Source organism: Mytilus californianus, unplaced genomic scaffold (assembly GCF_021869535.1).
Source record: "Mytilus californianus isolate M0D057914Y unplaced genomic scaffold, xbMytCali1.0.p SCAF_6, whole genome shotgun sequence".
Lineage (NCBI taxonomy): Eukaryota > Metazoa > Mollusca > Bivalvia > Mytilida > Mytilidae > Mytilus > Mytilus californianus.
Window position 1 is genome coordinate 50,247,305 of NW_026262712.1, and position 19,289 is coordinate 50,266,593.

Genomic DNA, 19,289 nt, shown 5'->3' on the forward strand with positions numbered 1-19,289 from the left:
CTAGAATATGCAAACATTATATGGGATAATTGTACTTTACAAGTAGCTAACTTATTGGAAAGTGTTCAAATTGAAGCCGCTCGAATTATTACTGGTCTCCGACGTACAACTTCTTTTAAAAAATTGTACACTGAATTAGGTCTTGAAAAATTATCAGACAGAAGGAAGAAGCATAATCTGACTACATTTTATAAAATAAAAAATGGATTTTCTCCAAGTTATATGATAGATTTATTAGAACCTTGTCTTTCCACACAAAATGATTACAATTTTAGAAGAGATCCTCATAATTATACCATTCCAAGGTGAAAAACAGTTTCATATTATAGAAGTTTCATACCATCTGTTGTTAAACTCTGGAATGAATTAGATCCATATGTAAAAAATGCTTTGTCGATTAACCAGTTCAAATTTTTACTTGATAAAATATATAAACCAGAGATTCCTCCTAAATAGATTTGTACTGGTATAAGAACATTCAATATCATTCACTGTCAATTACGAAATGAAGCAAGTAATTTAATTTCTCACTTGTTCCATGATTTTTTGATTGAAAAACCTTCCTGTCCTAAATGTTTAAATCAATGTGAAGACAATTACCATTACTTTTTTGATTGTCCATCATACACTTTAAACATGACCATACTCCTTGATAAATTGTCTTCTTATGAAGTTGATATTGATTTGAAGTTATTACTATTTGGTGATCAATCTATGAGTATTGAAGACAATATTCAGATAGTTAAGGCTGTTCATAAATACATTGAAAATTCAGAAAGATTTATATATTGAAATATATTTTATAGTCCGAACCTAAATAAACTTGTTAATTTTTATGTCTCTAATTTATTTTATATTCAAGCTTTAAGACCCTTACCGGTTGAAAAATAGTTTAAATTGAAACAGAAATTAAAAAAATAATGACAATAATTGATATTATAAAAGCTACAAAACCATAAATGCACCTCTATTTTCTATATCATTCAAACCATCTTTTGTACATTTTTATGCCCCGACGTAGCGGAGGGGGCATTAAGTTTTACCCTTGTCCGTCTGTACGTACGTCCGTCCGTACGTCCGTCCGTACGTCCCAAAATTGTTTTCCTTTCTCTTACTTTAGTTTGCTTTAACCAAACGTTATGAAACTTATACACAATGCTTATTACCACAAAACAGGTCAAGTTTGAATTTCGGTGGCGTAACTTTTACCGTTCTAGAGTTATGCCCCTTTACAAATGAAAAAAATTGCTAATTTTTCCTGTCCGTTCTCTAACTTTAGTTTGCCTCAACCAAATGTTATGAAAATTATACATAATGTTTATTACCACAAAACACAGATCAAGTTTGAATTTTGGTGGCGTCACTTTTACGAGGGTGGTAATGGGGGTACCTTCATGACGAATAACGGTCGTTTAATTTAATGAAGGCCTCTAAATCAATATTGGAGTTTATTACTTAGTTTTCTCTGAGTTAACTTTTTAAAGCATTCTTAGAATATTTATAATTTTTATCTGAGTTAACTATTTGAAGCATCCTTCCAGTCAGCTATGAGATAGTTTTGAAAAATAATTCTGTGTTGTCATTATGTTTGTGTATGTGTTGTTTTGTTTGAATGTAATATATATTGTACCTTGTTTTATGGAGAAGGCTTACATAGGATTTGCCTGTTGCCCAATCCAATTCAATTTATTTGAATAAAATACTGTTTAAACTAAAAAACATAAAAGTATATGTTTGTCTTCACGAAGATTATTTCGAATTGTAGACCCTGAACAGTGGACTACACTGGACGTGGTGTCTTCCATGGGAATTAAAAGGAAAGACAGTGAAATTTACCTTTGGTTTGGATTCGGGATGGGATTGCACTATTTCGTCAGATAGATGTGCAGTTGAAATACAAATATTTTCCCTAAACAAAACTTCACAGTTATGTCAAACCACAACTCCAAAGCCAAAAGGTAATGTTGTAAGTCATGAAAAATTAAAAATATTTTGTTACACAAATAGTTTATTGATTCTAATGTATTAATTTTGTTTTAATAATGGTTTTTGGAAATCAAATGTAAACATGAAAAGGGAATTCTGAAGAAAGTAGTTATGTAAATATTTTTTATTGTTAGTACATAAGTGTATAATAAATTTAAGTTGCATGAGCTTAAATGACACAGTCACGCACACACTCGAAATAAGAAAAGTTCCTTGATGGTAGCATTCAATTTCATAAAGTAAGCATGCAGTGAACTTGCCCACTAATAAAAAAGAAGACAGATCAAAGTATAACATGTATAAAGAATCGAATGCGAATAAAAAAAACCAATTATATACAAGTAATCCTGTGCAAACACAAAAGTCGCCCAAACGACCCCAACCATTATTCTGCTGTTCCACGAGTTCCAAATGGTGAAGTTGAAATCATCCCTTCGTAAATTTTACGGACGCCATCACGAGTTGGTTGACCGTTATGGAATAACTGTTTCACAGATGATATCGGATATGTTCCTTATGTCGTAACTACAATACCCTTCAATTTTCACGAATGTGACCTACCGAATTAGACTATTTACCGGATTTGTAAAAACATAAGCAACACGACGGGTGCCACATGTGGAGCAGGATCTGCTTACCCTTCCGGAGCACCTGAGATCAACCCCAGTTTTTGGTGGGGTTCGTGTTGCTTAGTCTTTAGTTTTCTATGTTGTGTCATCTGTACTATTATTTGTCTGTTTGTCTTTTTATTTTTGGCCATGGCGTTGTCAGTTTGTTTTCGATCTATGAGTTTGACTGTCCCTCTGGTATCGTTCGTCCCTCTTCTGTATCCATGGTAACAACAGCCATTTTGAAAATTCCAAAATCGGATAGCAGAATACACATGACTGGTCACATTACTGTCAAGTTTCATAAAGATTGGATCAAATTTCAAATTTTACAATTTGTGTTGTTTATATGGTTACGGTGGCCATTTTGGAAATTCAAAAGTCAAATTCCACATCTACATACAATTTGTACCAGTTAAGATATCTGGTATTGTAAAGTTTTGTAAGGTTTGAAGCATTTTCAAATTTTTCACATTTTTACATATACTAGATGCAGCACTAACACTAATTTTCATGCACTAATGTTGTATTTCTCCTTCACCAATTCTGTAACTATATATAAATTTAAACTGGTGAAAAAAAAGTGAGAAAATACCAGGGGAAATATAAATGAATTGATAACTGCGGCCTTATGTGAGTATGTGAGAGGGAGTTAAACATATGTGCTGCCTCAAACCTCAAAGATATCCTACTGTATTGAGTGATTGACTGTGTTATTTGCTTAAAGTTCAGAGGCATAATTACCTACTGTACATAGAAGTTAGGAGGAGGATACCTGTTGTACTAACCTTTAAAGTGTTAACAAATCGAAAATTATAAGTATTTTTATGAAAACTAAATGTGGGGAAAGCAAAAAAAAAAGAACTTTTTTATTTACTTCTTTTAGGGCAATTGTTAAATATATTATCCGACAGGTTTTTTTAAACAAATAGTCTTGATTTATCTAAGTTGAGTTCTAATCCATCTTAAGAATTTTGATGATCATCATATATACAACAGAATGCATCATTCAGTATTTTCCATACACAATGTGGTACTATAAATGTATATTATGATTATTTCACTTAAAGTACACCAAAGCAGTTTGCAATAGCTTAGATTTAAAATTTATTGTATTCTGAGTTCTAGCACTCTTGATTTGTAGTCTAGTAGTTTCCGTTGGTTGTCGTCTTGCATACTTGTTTTGCTCTTGTTTAGTGTTATTTGCTTAAATAAGGCTTTTAGCTTTATTTCTGAATTGTTTCAGATTAATTATTCTGGTTTCTTTTATACGGTTTAGGTTTTGCTCATTGTAGTTGCTAACATCATTTTCCTTTGAGCTTATAAAGTGAATAAGTTGTCTATTTGCAATCACACCACATCTCCATATTTTATATCAATTCAAAATTTTGAAAAAAGACAATACCTACATGCTATATATACATGTAAGAAGCAAACAAAAAAATAAAATAACATAAATTGGCCCCCTCATTTCAAAAAAAAAAAGAAAGAAAGAAAAAGAAAACAACAAGAACGACAAACATGATAATAGTAAGACATATCAAACAAAACAAAACAAAAATTTAAAATATCACACCATTTAATGTTCAGTATGGTGTATATTGTCAAGTACTTTTTAACTATGTTAAGTCTTCTTCCTTTAACGTGATTGTATAAGATTGATTAATCTTACAGAATGGTCTACTACTACACAGTCATACCAGTGGTCATCATGGAATTCAAATAATGATGGTGTTGACAATGATGATTCTTCATCATCCGACAGTGATGAAAGTAGCAGATTTCCAATAGTTATACTCTGTACAGTTGGGGGTGTAGTTGGAATGACGATTTGTGGCACGTGCTGTAAAAATCTTTGCTCTTCCAGCTCTACAAGGCGGGACGAAAATTACTTAAATCAAGGTATGACGAATTTTTCTTTCAGTGATGTTGAAAAAGAGGCGGACCATACCAAAGGGTCACAATCAAAATTGAGAAATCGAAGAGAGCGCGATAAAACCACGGAAAAAAAGAAAAGCAATTAAAAAGACAAACAAAATTCTACAAAAGACTACATAGAAAACTGGAATGAGCAACACGAACCAAAAACCAGTGGTTATTTTAGTTAATGATTCTGAATCATGTGCAGAATAAAGGGCAAACAAAATTAATAAATAGTGAAATATTGTAAAAAAATTAAGAATAGAGAATATTAGGATGCTAAAATATAAAGGTTAGAGAATAGTGGACAAGATAGATAAAGAATAGAGAAAGATGGTATAAAAAGTTAAAGAATAAAGAATTGAGGGATCCTCATCCACACCCTCTTTCAATCGGGTATCTGTCAGGTGATAACGTTTGATGAATCGTATTTAGTACAAATATGATAGACACATACACCTTTGCTAAAGAGAAGTTTCAACTTACCTGAGTTGTTCTAACGAAATTCATACTTAATATTTTAGATATGTCTATTATTATATCGCAGTTGGAGTGAGCATACTGTTTTTATACTTTGGCATCTACATGTACGCCCGTTCCGCCCGTCCGTCCAAAATTTGTGTTCATTGTTTGATTTTTTTAGATTAAAAATATTCCGCGCTTCATATAAAATTTAAAAACATTGAATTTAGCAATGCGTTAGTAAAAGTAAGTGCCATCAATGCTTTTGAAGCACGCATGCAAACTTAAATCAATTGCTTGATTAAATGTTGTTTGTTTAAAATGGCAAAAATGATTTTAATGTTCTGGACGAGAAAAAATTAACGATAAATACAATAAGTTTGCCCTGCAATAAGGGTCGACTGCGAAAATAAGTGGGAAATTTGGAAAGCCACTGGGAAATAAGGGTATATTGGATAGGGACAGAAATTTAGCCTTGCAAAAGGTCACCTTCGGACCCCCTTCCAAAACAAATTGTTGCAATGGTTCTTTACCTGCAGAGAGCGTGACACGCACTCTACACGTGGCATTGGTATTTAACGTCCCCATTCTGACCGCACGTTATGCGAACTTTTACAGTTTTCTCTGCCAAATATACATTTTCAAGGGTTTTACTGCTGGTCGGCTAAAGACCAACGTATGACCATTTTTCTATACCCAAGTCATCCTTGGCGTTAAACAGAATTCAAAAGTTTGTGTTGCATTTGGATGCTTATAATATATTTATAAAAAATGGTCGATATTTTCTTACCAATGATTTTGATACGCCCGTTTGCGGGACATATTCTGGTATACCGTTGTCCGTCCATCCGTCTGTCCGTCGTCAAAATGTTGGACAATAACTCAAAAACCAATTTGCATTAAGCTTTGATGAATTGTTTATATCTATTGACGTGAGCTCCCTTTCGATTTTTATAAATATTAAATTTTACGTTTCCGAGTTATGTGGTTTTATTCATTAAAAAAAGGATTTTCCAGTTTTCGGACAATAACTCAGAAACGCTTTAACTAATTTGCATGAAACTTTGGTGAATTGTTTTTATCTATCGACGTGAGCTCCGTTTCGATTTTTATAAATTGTTAATTTTACGTTTCCGAGTTATGGGGTTTTATTCATTGAAAAAGGGAGATTTCCCAGTTTTCGGACAATAACTCAAAAATGTTATGGGGTTTTAATCATTAGAAAAGGGAGATTTCCCAGTTTTCGGACAATAACTCAAAAATACTTTGAGTAATTTTCGTGAAACTTTGGTGGATTGTTTGTATCTATTGACGTAAGCTCCCTTTTGATTTTTATAAATTTTAGATTTTACGTTTCCGAGTTATGGGATTTTATTCATAAAAAGCTGTAGTTTTTTTTTATATAAATTTCTGATATGACATTGAGGAGTTATGGAACTTTATTCTTTGAAATGAGACGGGCGTATCACGCGCTCATGGCACAGTTCTTTATTAATAGATACAGTATGTCTACCTGCTTAACATGAAATTATCAATTTGTTCAATTTACTTCCAGATTTTAAATATTGATAAATATATATCTTTCACTTCAGAAATAGACATGCATAGACCTCAAAATGGTTTTTTTACAAGGAGATCTAATGAACCTAGTGAAACACAAAATATGTTACACAGTCAAATAATAGAACCAGAAAGCACAGCCTTGGATCCGTCAGCACCGCCAGTGTATGATTCAGTAGCAATACCAGCAGAAGAAACTTATACTTCCGCTTCCGGTGATAACACGCCTGATAATATTCCTCTAACATCCACTGTAGAAAATCGTGACTCTCCTGACAGCAACCTCAGTAATAGACCGCCTATCGTTGCTGCTCCTCCGTCATATGAAGAAGCATGCCAATATTATCAGCTAACTTAATATTATTTAGGAACCATATAACTCGTTTTTTATATCAATGTTTCATACCAACTATTACCTCTTACATCCAGATCAGAATATGCAAAATATTTTTACCAACCGATTAATACGAGAAAGCAAATATTATATACACGAACGATATCAGCCTTACTTGCAAAGGGTAATAGCTTATATTTATCATAAGAGTTGGCCACTATGATATCATATTACCTGGCAATGTTAAGGCCGAAGACGTGCTTTAAATTTAATAGACATATGACGAAAGGCTGAGGGTGAAAGAGAACAAGAAAGAAAGTGGCATACAAAATCATAGGAAAAAATAATAGTGCAATCTTATAAAAGCAAATACGTACTAAATAAAATCTTTGATAGAAATAGTATCGTCCTAAAACATAACTGTTGGGGATCATTGAGATTGCTATGTTCATGTGGATGAAACAAAACACAATAAAAAGTGATAGGAGGAACACATTCATTTGAACGCTGTGCATTTGCAAGTAATACAACAAACACAGGCCTCTAAGAGAGAAAAAACAAGACATAAAAATGTCATATCAGCAGCTGTACTTCTGATCAGATTTCATACAGAACATCACGTGCGCGAAGAAGCGATCTTGTGCAATAACTAATTTGTACAGAATATCAATCCAGAAAAAATAGCGTTGGTTTCAAATAAACATTATAACTCGCTGCTTTAGCGAAGCAGCTTCCGTTGGTGATACACTTTGACAAATTTAAATATTTCCATTTAGTTTTTAGTTATTTATTGACTACTTTTTTTATATATATATTTGTTTTCATATTAAAGTTGAAAAAGCGAAATGCCAAAGAATTTGTTTACAAACAATACTGTTACCAATGATATATATCATCCGTGGTAAGTTAAAAAGAATTATTTCTTTAGTTTGGTCATCAAATATGAGTTTCATACTATACAGTTCAATTAGAAAAACAACTTTTAATCGAGAGATAGATTAATATAGATAATAAGTAAATAAATGTAGTAGACTAAGTGTATTGACCTTTGTGATTACGTTAACAGAGTAATAATTACATTACGTGTATAGTTCATTATAATACGTTATTGTGATTGGCTAACAGCAACCTCGCGTCATTCTGAAATTAACCTGCATTTCAAAATGAAATGTAACATGCATGATGACACGAGCTTCCACAATAAAGAGCACAGGTAAATAAAAGAAAAACTTGATAGAAATCGTGTTTTCATGATCCTAGCAAAAAAATGTAATTATAAGTATTGAATGCTTCTTGTAGTAATTTTATAGGGTTGTAAAAGCGTTGACCGAAGTACATTTTGTATGAAGCGCGGAAGCCAATAAATTTACAAAAAGAAGCATTCAATTCTTAAATGATGTTATAAGTATATAGCTGTTGATTCATCTTTAAATGATCATGTAGTCTACATGTTTCCTTATTCGATTTTTTCTTTGTTTGTTCTATCATTCATTCATTCTTTTCGTTCTGTCTTCTATCTTCTTATTTTGTAATGGAATGGTACAGGCAACTAAGTCATTAATTTTCATTATAAAATTAAAAAAAAACGAATACAAAAAAAAAACGAAAAAAAGAACGTATTTTTTACCCCTTTATTTCGTCTTTCGGGTAGATTTAATATGAAAATAATGTTACTAATCTCTTATCATTGAAGGTTTATGAATCGATCTGAAGGTTGTCAGCATATATGCATAGTAAAATATGGTTACGGTCAGTGAACATGGTGAATGGCTTATTCTTACTGAATCATCAAATGACCAGAAATTAAAATCTCCGAGCTTGAACATAGTAAATATGAAAATAAGAAGATATGATTGCCCATCAGACAACTCTACACCAGAGACCAAATTTCATAGATGTTAACAATTATAGGTCACTGTACGGCCTTCAACAATGAGAAAACACCATACCGTGTAGTCAGATAAAGGGGCCTATGTTGATCTAGTTGTTTACATCACACAGTCACATAAATAAGAACCAGTTTAGCGTTCAATTGCAGCATTTTATTCCATTTTTTTATACGACGGCAAAGCGGTAGTATTATGTTATGCTGTTGGCTGCGTCTGCGTCTGAAGACATTTTGGTTTGCAGACAATAACTTGAGTATAAGTTCATGGATCTCTATGAAATTTTAGCAAAAGGTTCCATACCACTAAAGGATGTTTGGGATTGTTTTTGGGGCTATTGTACTTGCGGTTTTGTAATAAGAGGCCAAAAAAGGTCAGTATTACTGGTTCATGGAAAATAAATTGGTTCGCAGACAATAACATTAGTGTAAGTGTATGGATGTGTAAGAAATTTTAGTATAAGGTTCCATTCCACAATAGGAGGGTTGGGATTGATTTTGGGGGTTATTGTTTTAGCGGTTTGGTAATTAGGGGCCAGAAAGGGGCCAAAAACAAATATTTGTCTTGTATTAAGACAATAACTTGAGTATAAGTGATATTTATTTGGTCAATATTTTAGCACAAGGTTCCACACCACAATAGGAAGGTTGGGATTCATTTTGGGGGTTATTGTCATAGCTGTTAAGGAATTAGGGGCCAAAAAGGGTCTAACAAAAACATTTTTTTGTCAGGTTCACAGACAATAACTTGAGTATAAGTGTATGGATCTCTATTAAATTTTAGCACAAGGTTCCATACCACAATAGGAAGGTTGGGATTAATTTTGGGGGTTATTGTCATAGCTGTAAAGGAATTAGGGGCCAAAAAAGGTCTAACAAAAACGTTTTTTGTCGGGTTCACAGACAATAACTTGAGTATAAGTGTATGGATCTCTATTAAATTTTAGCACAAGGTTCCATACCACAATAGGAAGATGGGATTAATTTTGGGGGTCATTGTCTTAGCTGTTTAGGAATTAGGGGGCAAAAAGGGGCCAAAAACAAGCATTTTTCATGTTTCAGGACAATATTTGGTGTATAAGAGTATAGATTTCTATTATATTTTACCACAAGGGTCCATACTTCAAAAGAAAAGTTTTGAATGATTTTTGGAGGGTCATGGCCCATATCTTTTTATAATTAGTGGTCAAAAAGTGGCAGAAAATAACTAATTTTCTGGTTTGCAGGCAATAACTTGAGTATAAGTGTATGGATCTCTATTCAATTTTAGCACAAGGTTCCATACCACAATAGGCAGGTTGGGGTTTATTTTTGGGGGTTATTTTAATAGCTGTTTAGGAATTAGGGGCCAAAAAGGGCTTAACAAAAACAATTGTTTGTCTGGTTCACAGACAATAACTTGAGTATAACTGTATAGATCTGTATTAAATTTAAGCACAAGGTTCAGTTCCACAATAGGAAGGTTGGGATTTATTTTGGGGGTTATTGTTGTAGCTGTTTAGTAATTAAGGACCAAAAAGGGGTCAAAAAGAAGCATTTTTTTTATGTTTCAGGACGCTAATTTGTGTATTAGAGTTTGGATTTCTATGAAATTTTACTGCAAGGTTGCATACTTTAAACGGAAAGTTGGGATTGATTGAAGGGGTCATGGTTCAAACCGTTCAATGATAAGGGCTTGAAAAGGGGCCAAAAAATTAGGATTTTCTGATTTCTGGACAATAACTTGAGTATAAGTCTATATGTTGCTATTTAATTGTGCCACAAGGTGTTTTACCATGAAACAAAGTTTGAGATTGATTTTAATGGTTATGACCCTATTGGTTTAGTTAAAAGGGGCCAAAACCAATACTTTATGTAAATTGCTTATTGTTTCAGCAATTAGATGGACTAAATTGGGGTCCAAAATTGAACATTGTTTGATATCATCAAAAATTAAATTGTTTGTTTTATTTGATATGGTCAATCCAACAGTGTTTTATATTTTTTGATTTTGTACTTGGTTTTCAAAGTTGGTCCAAATTTGGGTCCAAAATTAAAGTTTGTTTGATTTCCTCAAAATTTAAATCATTAGTGTTCTTTAAGATTTGCAATCTAACAGTGTTGTAAATTTTTGATTTTTGGTCCGTTTTTCAAACTGGACCACATAAAGGTCCAAATTATCCAAAATAAAACTTACTTAAGTTTGATTTTAACAAAAAAATAAACAATGTGGTTATTTGATATGCTGAATCCAACCATGTATTTGGAATTTGAATATTGGACCATATATAATTGGTAAATGTCTAATTTTAAAATTATTTAAGAACTTATACCACATTCATTCTGTGTCAGACACTATGCTATTATAACATATATTTGAAAAGGTCTGGTCATAGTTGAAAATAATTATAACATCATATCTGATTTTAGAGAAGTATTTTTGTGGCTTACATCACTGGTTCATGGAAAATAAATTGATTTACAGACAATTATAATAATAACTTCAGTATAAGTGTATGGATGTGTAAGAAATTTTAGCACAAAGATCCATACCACAATAGGAGGGTTGGGATAATAAATAGTTAATTAATTCTATATTTATAGATTTAGTGCACAACTAATGGTGAGTTTAAAATAGATTAGCTTTTTCAGATATATTAATTGTGGTGATAATTGTGTATCCATTGTGTTTTATGACATCAACTTCCTTTAAAAGAGACATGACTTTAAAAAAATAGTTTAAAAGAAACTTTTGACAGCTCCTGACTTCACTAATAAAACAGATACAATTATAGATACACTATCTATCCATACACCATTTCTTTCCAAAGGGAAATAACTCAAAATACAATCAAATTATAATTCACACTTAACAATATAACCTATTGACTGGTTAGGAGGGTAATAGCAAGTTTGTTGTCCCTGAGATACCAACTATTGCTCGAAGCGGAGCCGAGGGCAATAGTTAGTATCAAAGGGACAACAAACTTGCTATTTATTACTCTTATAACCAGTTATTAAGTGTTTTATTATACCGAACAAAACAACTTTCTAAAAAGTCGATCTGGATTTGGATATAAGGGATGTATAAAAACCACAGCCACATCTGAATGGGGGCGTTAAATTCAAAGCCTCCTGTAGGATAAGTTCCATGCTCTCTACACGTTAACGAACCCTTGCGACAAAAGTATAAGAAGTCCATAAGTTGCCTGTTGGAGGGCAAAGTTTCTCACATATCCTCATTTTCCTTTGGCAGTTTCCTGCCCCTTCGTCACATATATTATTACCTGTGGATTCATATTATCAATGTGTGCAGTCTCATCTGTTATTTGTTATAGAAACCGACTACAGTTGTAACAGTTAACACATGGTGGAAAACAAAAAGACTTCCAAAATATGAAAATTATTTGACCTCCGTGGGTTAAAGCAACCTTCATTTGAAATCATTTGAAACCCTGTTGTTAAGTCACACCCTGATTCGAATATCAAATGCATTGAATAAGAAAATAGAAAAAAGCAGGTTATTTAGATCAACTTAATCATTTACTAACAGTGTGCCCTACTAGCTTACATGTCATTGTATTTATAGAAATCGAATCTACTAGTATACAAAAACCATTTTAAGACAAGAAGAAAAATATCTGGCAAGGTCCTATAATTTTGCTTTCGAATACAAATGTATAAGTATGATTTCCAAAATGTTTTACTCAGTAGTCTTTGTTCAAAATGTAGAATTATAAGTTTATGTGTTTTACATTCATGTGTGTCTTTTCATTGAGAGGATGGTCCGTGTAACACTTAACAATTCAAAATTTTGAAAAGATTTCAAATTTAAGACTTTAGGATTTATGGTCAAAGTTTTAAAATATCAATATTCTAGATTTTTGAAATTTTTGAAATTTTGAATATTTCACCAAGTACAATTCGTTTTAAAATTCAATAGTTTAGATATTTAATCAAACTTTAAAAATACTAAACATAAGGTGCAGTTTTGATCATTTCGGTTTTTGAAAGTTTGAATTTTTAGATTTTTGATTAAAATAGAAGAAAGGACTAAAAAGATGGTACCTGTAATGCGAAACGGAAATAAAAACGGAACGGAACGAAACGAAATATACTAAAACGAAACACCGAAAAGAATATTTAAAATAAAAAGAAACAAAGGTTTCATCTCTAAGGCAAAATTGACCTTAGATGGATTTTGCTATTTTTGATTCAGCCATGCTGAATCTATGCGATCACTCTGGTTTTGGAGATGGTGCAGAATACTAAGTTGAAGATATATCATGAAACTAATTATGTGTTTTAATGACTTGCAGAAAATTTCTACACCATTTTAATCATCAACTGCCAATTTTTGACATGTTATTTGCCCTTAAATTAAGAAAAGATTGGTCGAGTAACCCTTTTATTTTAGATATACACTTGCATATAGTTCCTTTGTAAATCAAAATTTATAATGATTTACTATATATGAATTAATTTGAAAAAGTATTCGTACATCAATTGAATCAGTTGATAAGAATTTTGAAAGTATTATATTAGTATCTTATGCTTGTGTAAGTTGTTGTTCAATGAAATGTAGGTCAACATGTGTTTTAATATAACTAAGTTGATTCTCACACTTTTTTTAAATGGTATTACTCCAATTCTTTCCATAGGCAAGTAAAGAGTCAGTATGATTATCAACTGTCATGATTTTCAAATAATTACAATCAAAGGTGTAAGTATTAATTGGAAATGACCCCAGGCTTAATTCACCACAGTTAATATCTCATGACCTGTAACATAATTACATAGATATTACACACCTAACTGAATACACAAATTCTTGACCTCAATAGTAAACCTACAAATGTATTATTTATTTTAATCTACACTACACTAAAATATTCTGTTAATTTTGTTAACTAGCTGAATGATTAATCAGATGTGGGGTTTTTTTTCAAAGAAAAGACAAAAAATTAAAAAAATATGTATAAAATTGCAAGCAAATTTTATTTCACTTGTAAAATCAGTGTCATTATCATCTGACATAAGTCAATAATCAAGTTCTAATTAATTAGTTACAATTATCAGAAATTTGATTGAAATAATATACAAAATTGCATAACTCTTACCTGAGCATTTTCTGCAATAAAATTTATTTGTTTGTTCTACATTTATATCCCATTATATTGCAGCTATTTAACAGTAATTGGAAATATCTCATCATTTGGTATTTGTACATTTAAATTTGAATACAGGAAATGTATTTTTTCTTAATGAAGAATGAACACCAATTTAGATAAAAAATAGTTATTTTTTTTTAAATTTTTATACGACCGCAAAAAAATTTTGCGGTCGTATATTGGTATGACGTTGGCGTCGTCGTCGTCGTCCGGCGTCGTCGTCGTCGTCGTCCAAAGACACATTGGTTTTCGCACTCTAACTTTAGTTTAAGTGAAGGGATCTCTATGAAATTTTACCATAAGGTTCAATACCACAAAAGAAAGGTTGGGATTGATTTTGGGGGTTATGGTACCAACAGTTAAGGAATTAGGGGCCAAAAAGGGGCCAAAAATAAGCATTTTTGTAACTTCCAGACATAACTTGTGTGTTAGTGTATGGATCTCTCTGACATTGTACCAGAAGGTTCCATATCACAAAGGGAATGCTGGGATTGATTTTGGGGGTAATTGCCTCAACATTTTAGGAATTAGGGGACAAAAAAGGGACAAAAAACAAGCATTTTTCTAGTTTCTGGACAATAACTTGTGTGTAAGTGTATGGATCTTTCTGAAATTGTACTACAAGGTTCCATATCACAAAGGAAAAGCTGGAATTGAGTTTGGGGGTAATTGCCCAAAACGTTTAGGAATAAGGGGCCAAAAAGTGGCCAAAAATAAGCATTTTTCTAGTTTCCAGACAATAACTTGTGTTCAAGTGTATGGATCTCTCTGAAATTGTACTACAAGATACCATACCACAAAGGGAAGGCTGGGATTAATTTTGGGGGTTATTGCCTCAAAATTTTAGGAATTAGGGGCAAAACAGGGGCAAAAAACAAGCATTTTTCTAGTTTCAGGACAATAACTTGTGTGTAAGTGTATGGATCTTTATGAAATTGTACTACAAGGTTCCATGTCACAAAGGGAAAGCTGGGTTTGAGTTTGGGGGTAATTGCTTTAAACGTTTAGGAATTTGGGGCCAAAAAACAAGCATTTTTCTAGTTTCCAGACAATAACTTGTGTTCAAGTGTATGGATCTCTCTGAAATTGTACTGCAAGGTACCATACCACAAAGGGAAGGCTGGGATTGAGTTTGGGGGTGATGAATCATAAGTGGGTTCAAAAAATTTGGGGGGGGGGGGGAGGAAGATTTTTTTTCCTTTTTTTCCTTTTTTTTTTCTTTAAAATTTTCCATTTTAAATTGGTTATTTCTGATTTATATATAAAAGCAAATAATAATGATATGGTTTGAATAGGTAAATTAAAATTTTTTAAGTTCTTAGACCACATTCATTCTGTGTCAGAAACCTATGCTGTGTCAAATATTTAATCACAATCCAAATTCAGTACTGTATCAAGCTTGAATGTTGTGTCCATACTTGCCCCAACTGTTCAGGGTTCGACCTCTGCGGTCGTATCAAGCTGCGCCCAGCGGAGCATTTTATTGTTGTTGAGAAAGTGTATTTCTAAGGCCTCTTTCTTTAAATTATTAAGCCAGTTATTATTAATGGCATATAAAAAAATATATAACTTATTTGAAGATTTCCCTTTCCATTCTTGTAAAAAAAAATCTGACAGATTCTAAAATTGAAATATCTATATATATATATATCAATATTTGCATTAATATTGGGAAATTCCCTACCTTTGGACAATAACATAGAAATTTTACAGTAAGATTGGAAATGAAAAGAGAAAAAAATATTGAAAAAAGTATGGTCAGAAAGAATATCAGACTAGCTATAAATATGGCTGGATCACAACATCAACGATGCTTTGGTTTATATCCCTTTTGGTCATATTTCTCTTCAATTGTTTCGGTTCTTATACATCCTTGGCTTTCAAATATTCAGCTCTGATCGTTCCGGTTGTAGGTAAATACAGAAAAGCGCTTCGGACGCATGCAATCAAGTATTGTTTTCATTTATTATCATATTCATATTACAGAAATGGAGAAGTTTCAATAATTAATGAGAGCAGTCGAAATGTGCAATTTCTGAAACTAATTTTGACTGCTCTGTACGTGCACGTTTCATCAAATAATGAATCTTCAGTAGTGCTGCGGATCAAAATTATTGAATTACTAAAATGCAAGCCTAAAACGTTCGAAAAGCGAATTCAAATGCCAGAATGACCGAAAAAATACCAACCAGGGACAAGTTAAGGTGAGTAATTTAAAGTGCTTGTGATCCTACAGAGCCATCTTAATGGGAGGGGGTGGGGATTTGATGCATTATCAATCATTTATTCATGTAAGTGTAGTGGGTTGTCTTATGTTCTCACGTCTCCAATTTAAAACAAAACCTTGTATTACAATAAAAACATATTTTTATAAGAAACAAAGAATATATTCTTAATTAAGTATCAACGCACAAATGATTATCTTTACAATCCCGGTGCACCCCCTTACTGCATACTCGACACACTGTCCTACTCCTCCTACGAGCCCGGTGACCATTCCTGTCTGAACATACATCACAATCTTTCTCTCGATGACCGGGCAACTTCCTGATTCCGTTTTTATCTTTATTTTATCTATTGCCTTGGTTTTCGTCCTCATTAAGCTTTTACGTGAAAGCTTATCTTGACAATTTAGGGTTAACCGATGTATTTTGTTGGTATAAGATATATGCATTGATAACCATACAGTGCATGATCTATACAAATCCTTGGTCGTGCATGTAGTCAATCTCCGGAGGTCTAACTCGGAACCAAGGATTGGCATTCATAGGAACTTCATTATTTCATCTTCCGATTCTGAGCTTCCGCTTAAAACTTCAAAATCACTGCCACTCCGTCAGAAAACTGCTCAGAATCACTGGAGTCGGCCATATTTGATTTGCGAGCAATATGACGTCAAACATTTTTTTTTTCATGACGTCAAACGTTAAATCATAATTAGAATGTGACGTAATTATATTCCATGATCATAATTGGAGGTAATCAAGGTAGATCGAGCCTATTTCACTGGGTACGAAAATCTTGCAAATTTGAACATTAAATTATAATTCGAACGAGTAAAATATATTCAATACAAAGTAAATAATGTGTATTTTAAGTTAAATTTATTATCAAAGTTGAAAGAATTTCACAAATAGCAAACCTTTTGAGGGGAGATAATTTAGGGATTTTTTTATATTGAAATATACTCAACAACAGAAGAAACGCACCTACTCCATTAATTTCATTGAAATAGTTTCAATTGTATGTGACTGCTTTATAAATGCTTGAAATGAGTCAAAAATTTTACACAATGTTACTGGTGTCATCAAAATTAAGTTCTATGTAAATGAAGATTTTTTGAATTTTTATTATTGACTTCTCAAAAAACAAAAATATTTTAACACAAAAATGAAAAATGTTGCAAAATTTTTGAAAACGAAAGTCGCGTGTATCTTTTCACCGAAAAACAATGAAAAATGAGTTTGATGTTCAAATTTTGATCGAATTTTTCTGAAATAATCAATCTGAAAATGACTTACCTAGGACTTTAATTTTTGACATTTTGGGTTGAAATCCCCATTGTCGCCACAAAACCCGCGGATTAATTTAGATTATATTTGTACATCGCGATGACCTTGAGGTCATTCCGATGTATTGCTATCGACTAGATTTCCATTATGTAAATTAGTTTTGGGTTTGTAACCGATCTATAAAAATGATTAATATGCGCACATAAACGAGTGCAAAATAACATTCCTTATCGTTTGATATAAATACATCTCTTCAATGAATTCTGATAAAAATATTTTTGTTTACAACATACATTAATAATATGAAAATGTTTTGTAGTTAGATATATATACATAAGTAAAAAATCATTGATAATATCAATGCACACGTACCGAAAAATTGTGTTAAAGCATGCGGAAGAATATCCCAGAGAACATTTTGCGATAATACCGGCAAGGACCGGTAACTCTGTAATTGTTTTTGCGGGAAAATATGAATGCCTACTCGTATCCAATCTTAGAAAAATCGATTTTTTACAGAAAAGTGTCCACCATAGAATGATATACAAATGGATGCAAATCATATATATATATATATATGTAACTGTTATTTTAATATAATATATAACAACAAATCAGTGTATACTGATTTTGTATCACTACAATATAATAGTTATTACGGTGAAGTTGAATTTACTGTCATTTATTCATCATCCACGCACGAACTTGTCTCAGAAAAAAATATATCTCTGTACATTAACCCCAGTTTCAGGTAAAGAGATATGTTTTTTTTCTGAGACAAGTGCTTTTGACCATCCTCAAGAACTTGTGGTCATCCAATGTTCAGTACTTCAGTACTTTTATTGAAATTGCTATGTATGGAAAGAGGTGGTGCTTTATTTATGTTGTTGAATGTATATAGGAAAATTCCGTTTTTCACCAATAGCGCGAAAAGAAGGACAGTGAATCCAAGTTTTCTTTTAGAATATAAAAGTAAGAATGATAAGTGTTCTTTTCATGCACCTATACAAAAAACTATATCTTTTGGTTTTTCAATCGCACGAAAATGTCGGATTTTCAATGAATCAATGTAAAGTTTACCAGAATTGAAACGCAATCATTGCCAATTATATATAATATACGAACGGATACATATGTATTTGAAATCGAATTTCTAAATTGCATCCATCTACATTCTCTCTTGAAAAAATCAGCAAAATCTATCTGCTGTAAAAATTAAAATAAAGATGGCAGAGTGAACAAATACGATTTTTAGTTCTCCTGATTTCGCCGCTCTCTATTTTTCACAATTAGAATTTTATGGAAACATTTTTTTGCAGCACGTTTTGAAGATAATAGTTTTTGATTTCGCCATATTTTTTAAATAGTTTTAAATCTCTTCTTAAAAGAATAGATGTTTTTGTAAATTGTTCGGAAAACATAAAAGCAGGCGGGAAAAAGGGGGAGGGGGAATTAAACTATCCCACAGTATAACCCTTTTCAATTACAATGTTGTTTTTTTTTTCAATTACATGTATTGCTCTTTTTGTTTCAAATTATATTTTCTCCTTAACTTTTTAACATTTAAATTAGGCGCTGTACTGGTATCTTAAAAAAAATGTGTAACTATGCTTCCGTTTTCCCTGGCTATCCAAAAGTTTTTTTTTGTATCAGTAAGTACTGTTTGTTTGAATGCTGTGGAACCGTCTATAATAATAATTATAAGAATATAATAAATACTTTATTTAAAGAGGATAAAAACAGTCAGTACAATACTAATCTCCCCTGATGCCCTCTGAATAACTCAAAATATAATAATATAATATATACATATACATAAATACAACTTTCTATGCAAAAAAAAAATCATTTTTATGGTGAAAAACATACAGA

General features: G+C 32.0%; 1 protein-coding gene across 1 annotated transcript in view; it reads left to right on the forward strand.

Annotated features, from left to right (window-relative positions):
* Nucleotides 1–7,716, forward strand: part of LOC127704670 (uncharacterized) — a 29,320-nt gene extending 21,604 nt beyond the window's left edge. Inside the window, exons 6-8 of the mRNA XM_052208808.1 lie at nucleotides 1,766–1,958; nucleotides 4,269–4,496; nucleotides 6,569–7,716. Coding sequence (XP_052064768.1) covers nucleotides 1,766–1,958; nucleotides 4,269–4,496; nucleotides 6,569–6,894 — 747 coding nt within the window. The 3' untranslated portion in view covers nucleotides 6,895–7,716. The remainder of the gene's footprint in view (nucleotides 1–1,765; nucleotides 1,959–4,268; nucleotides 4,497–6,568) is intronic.
* Nucleotides 7,717–19,289: the final 11,573 nt, after the last annotated feature.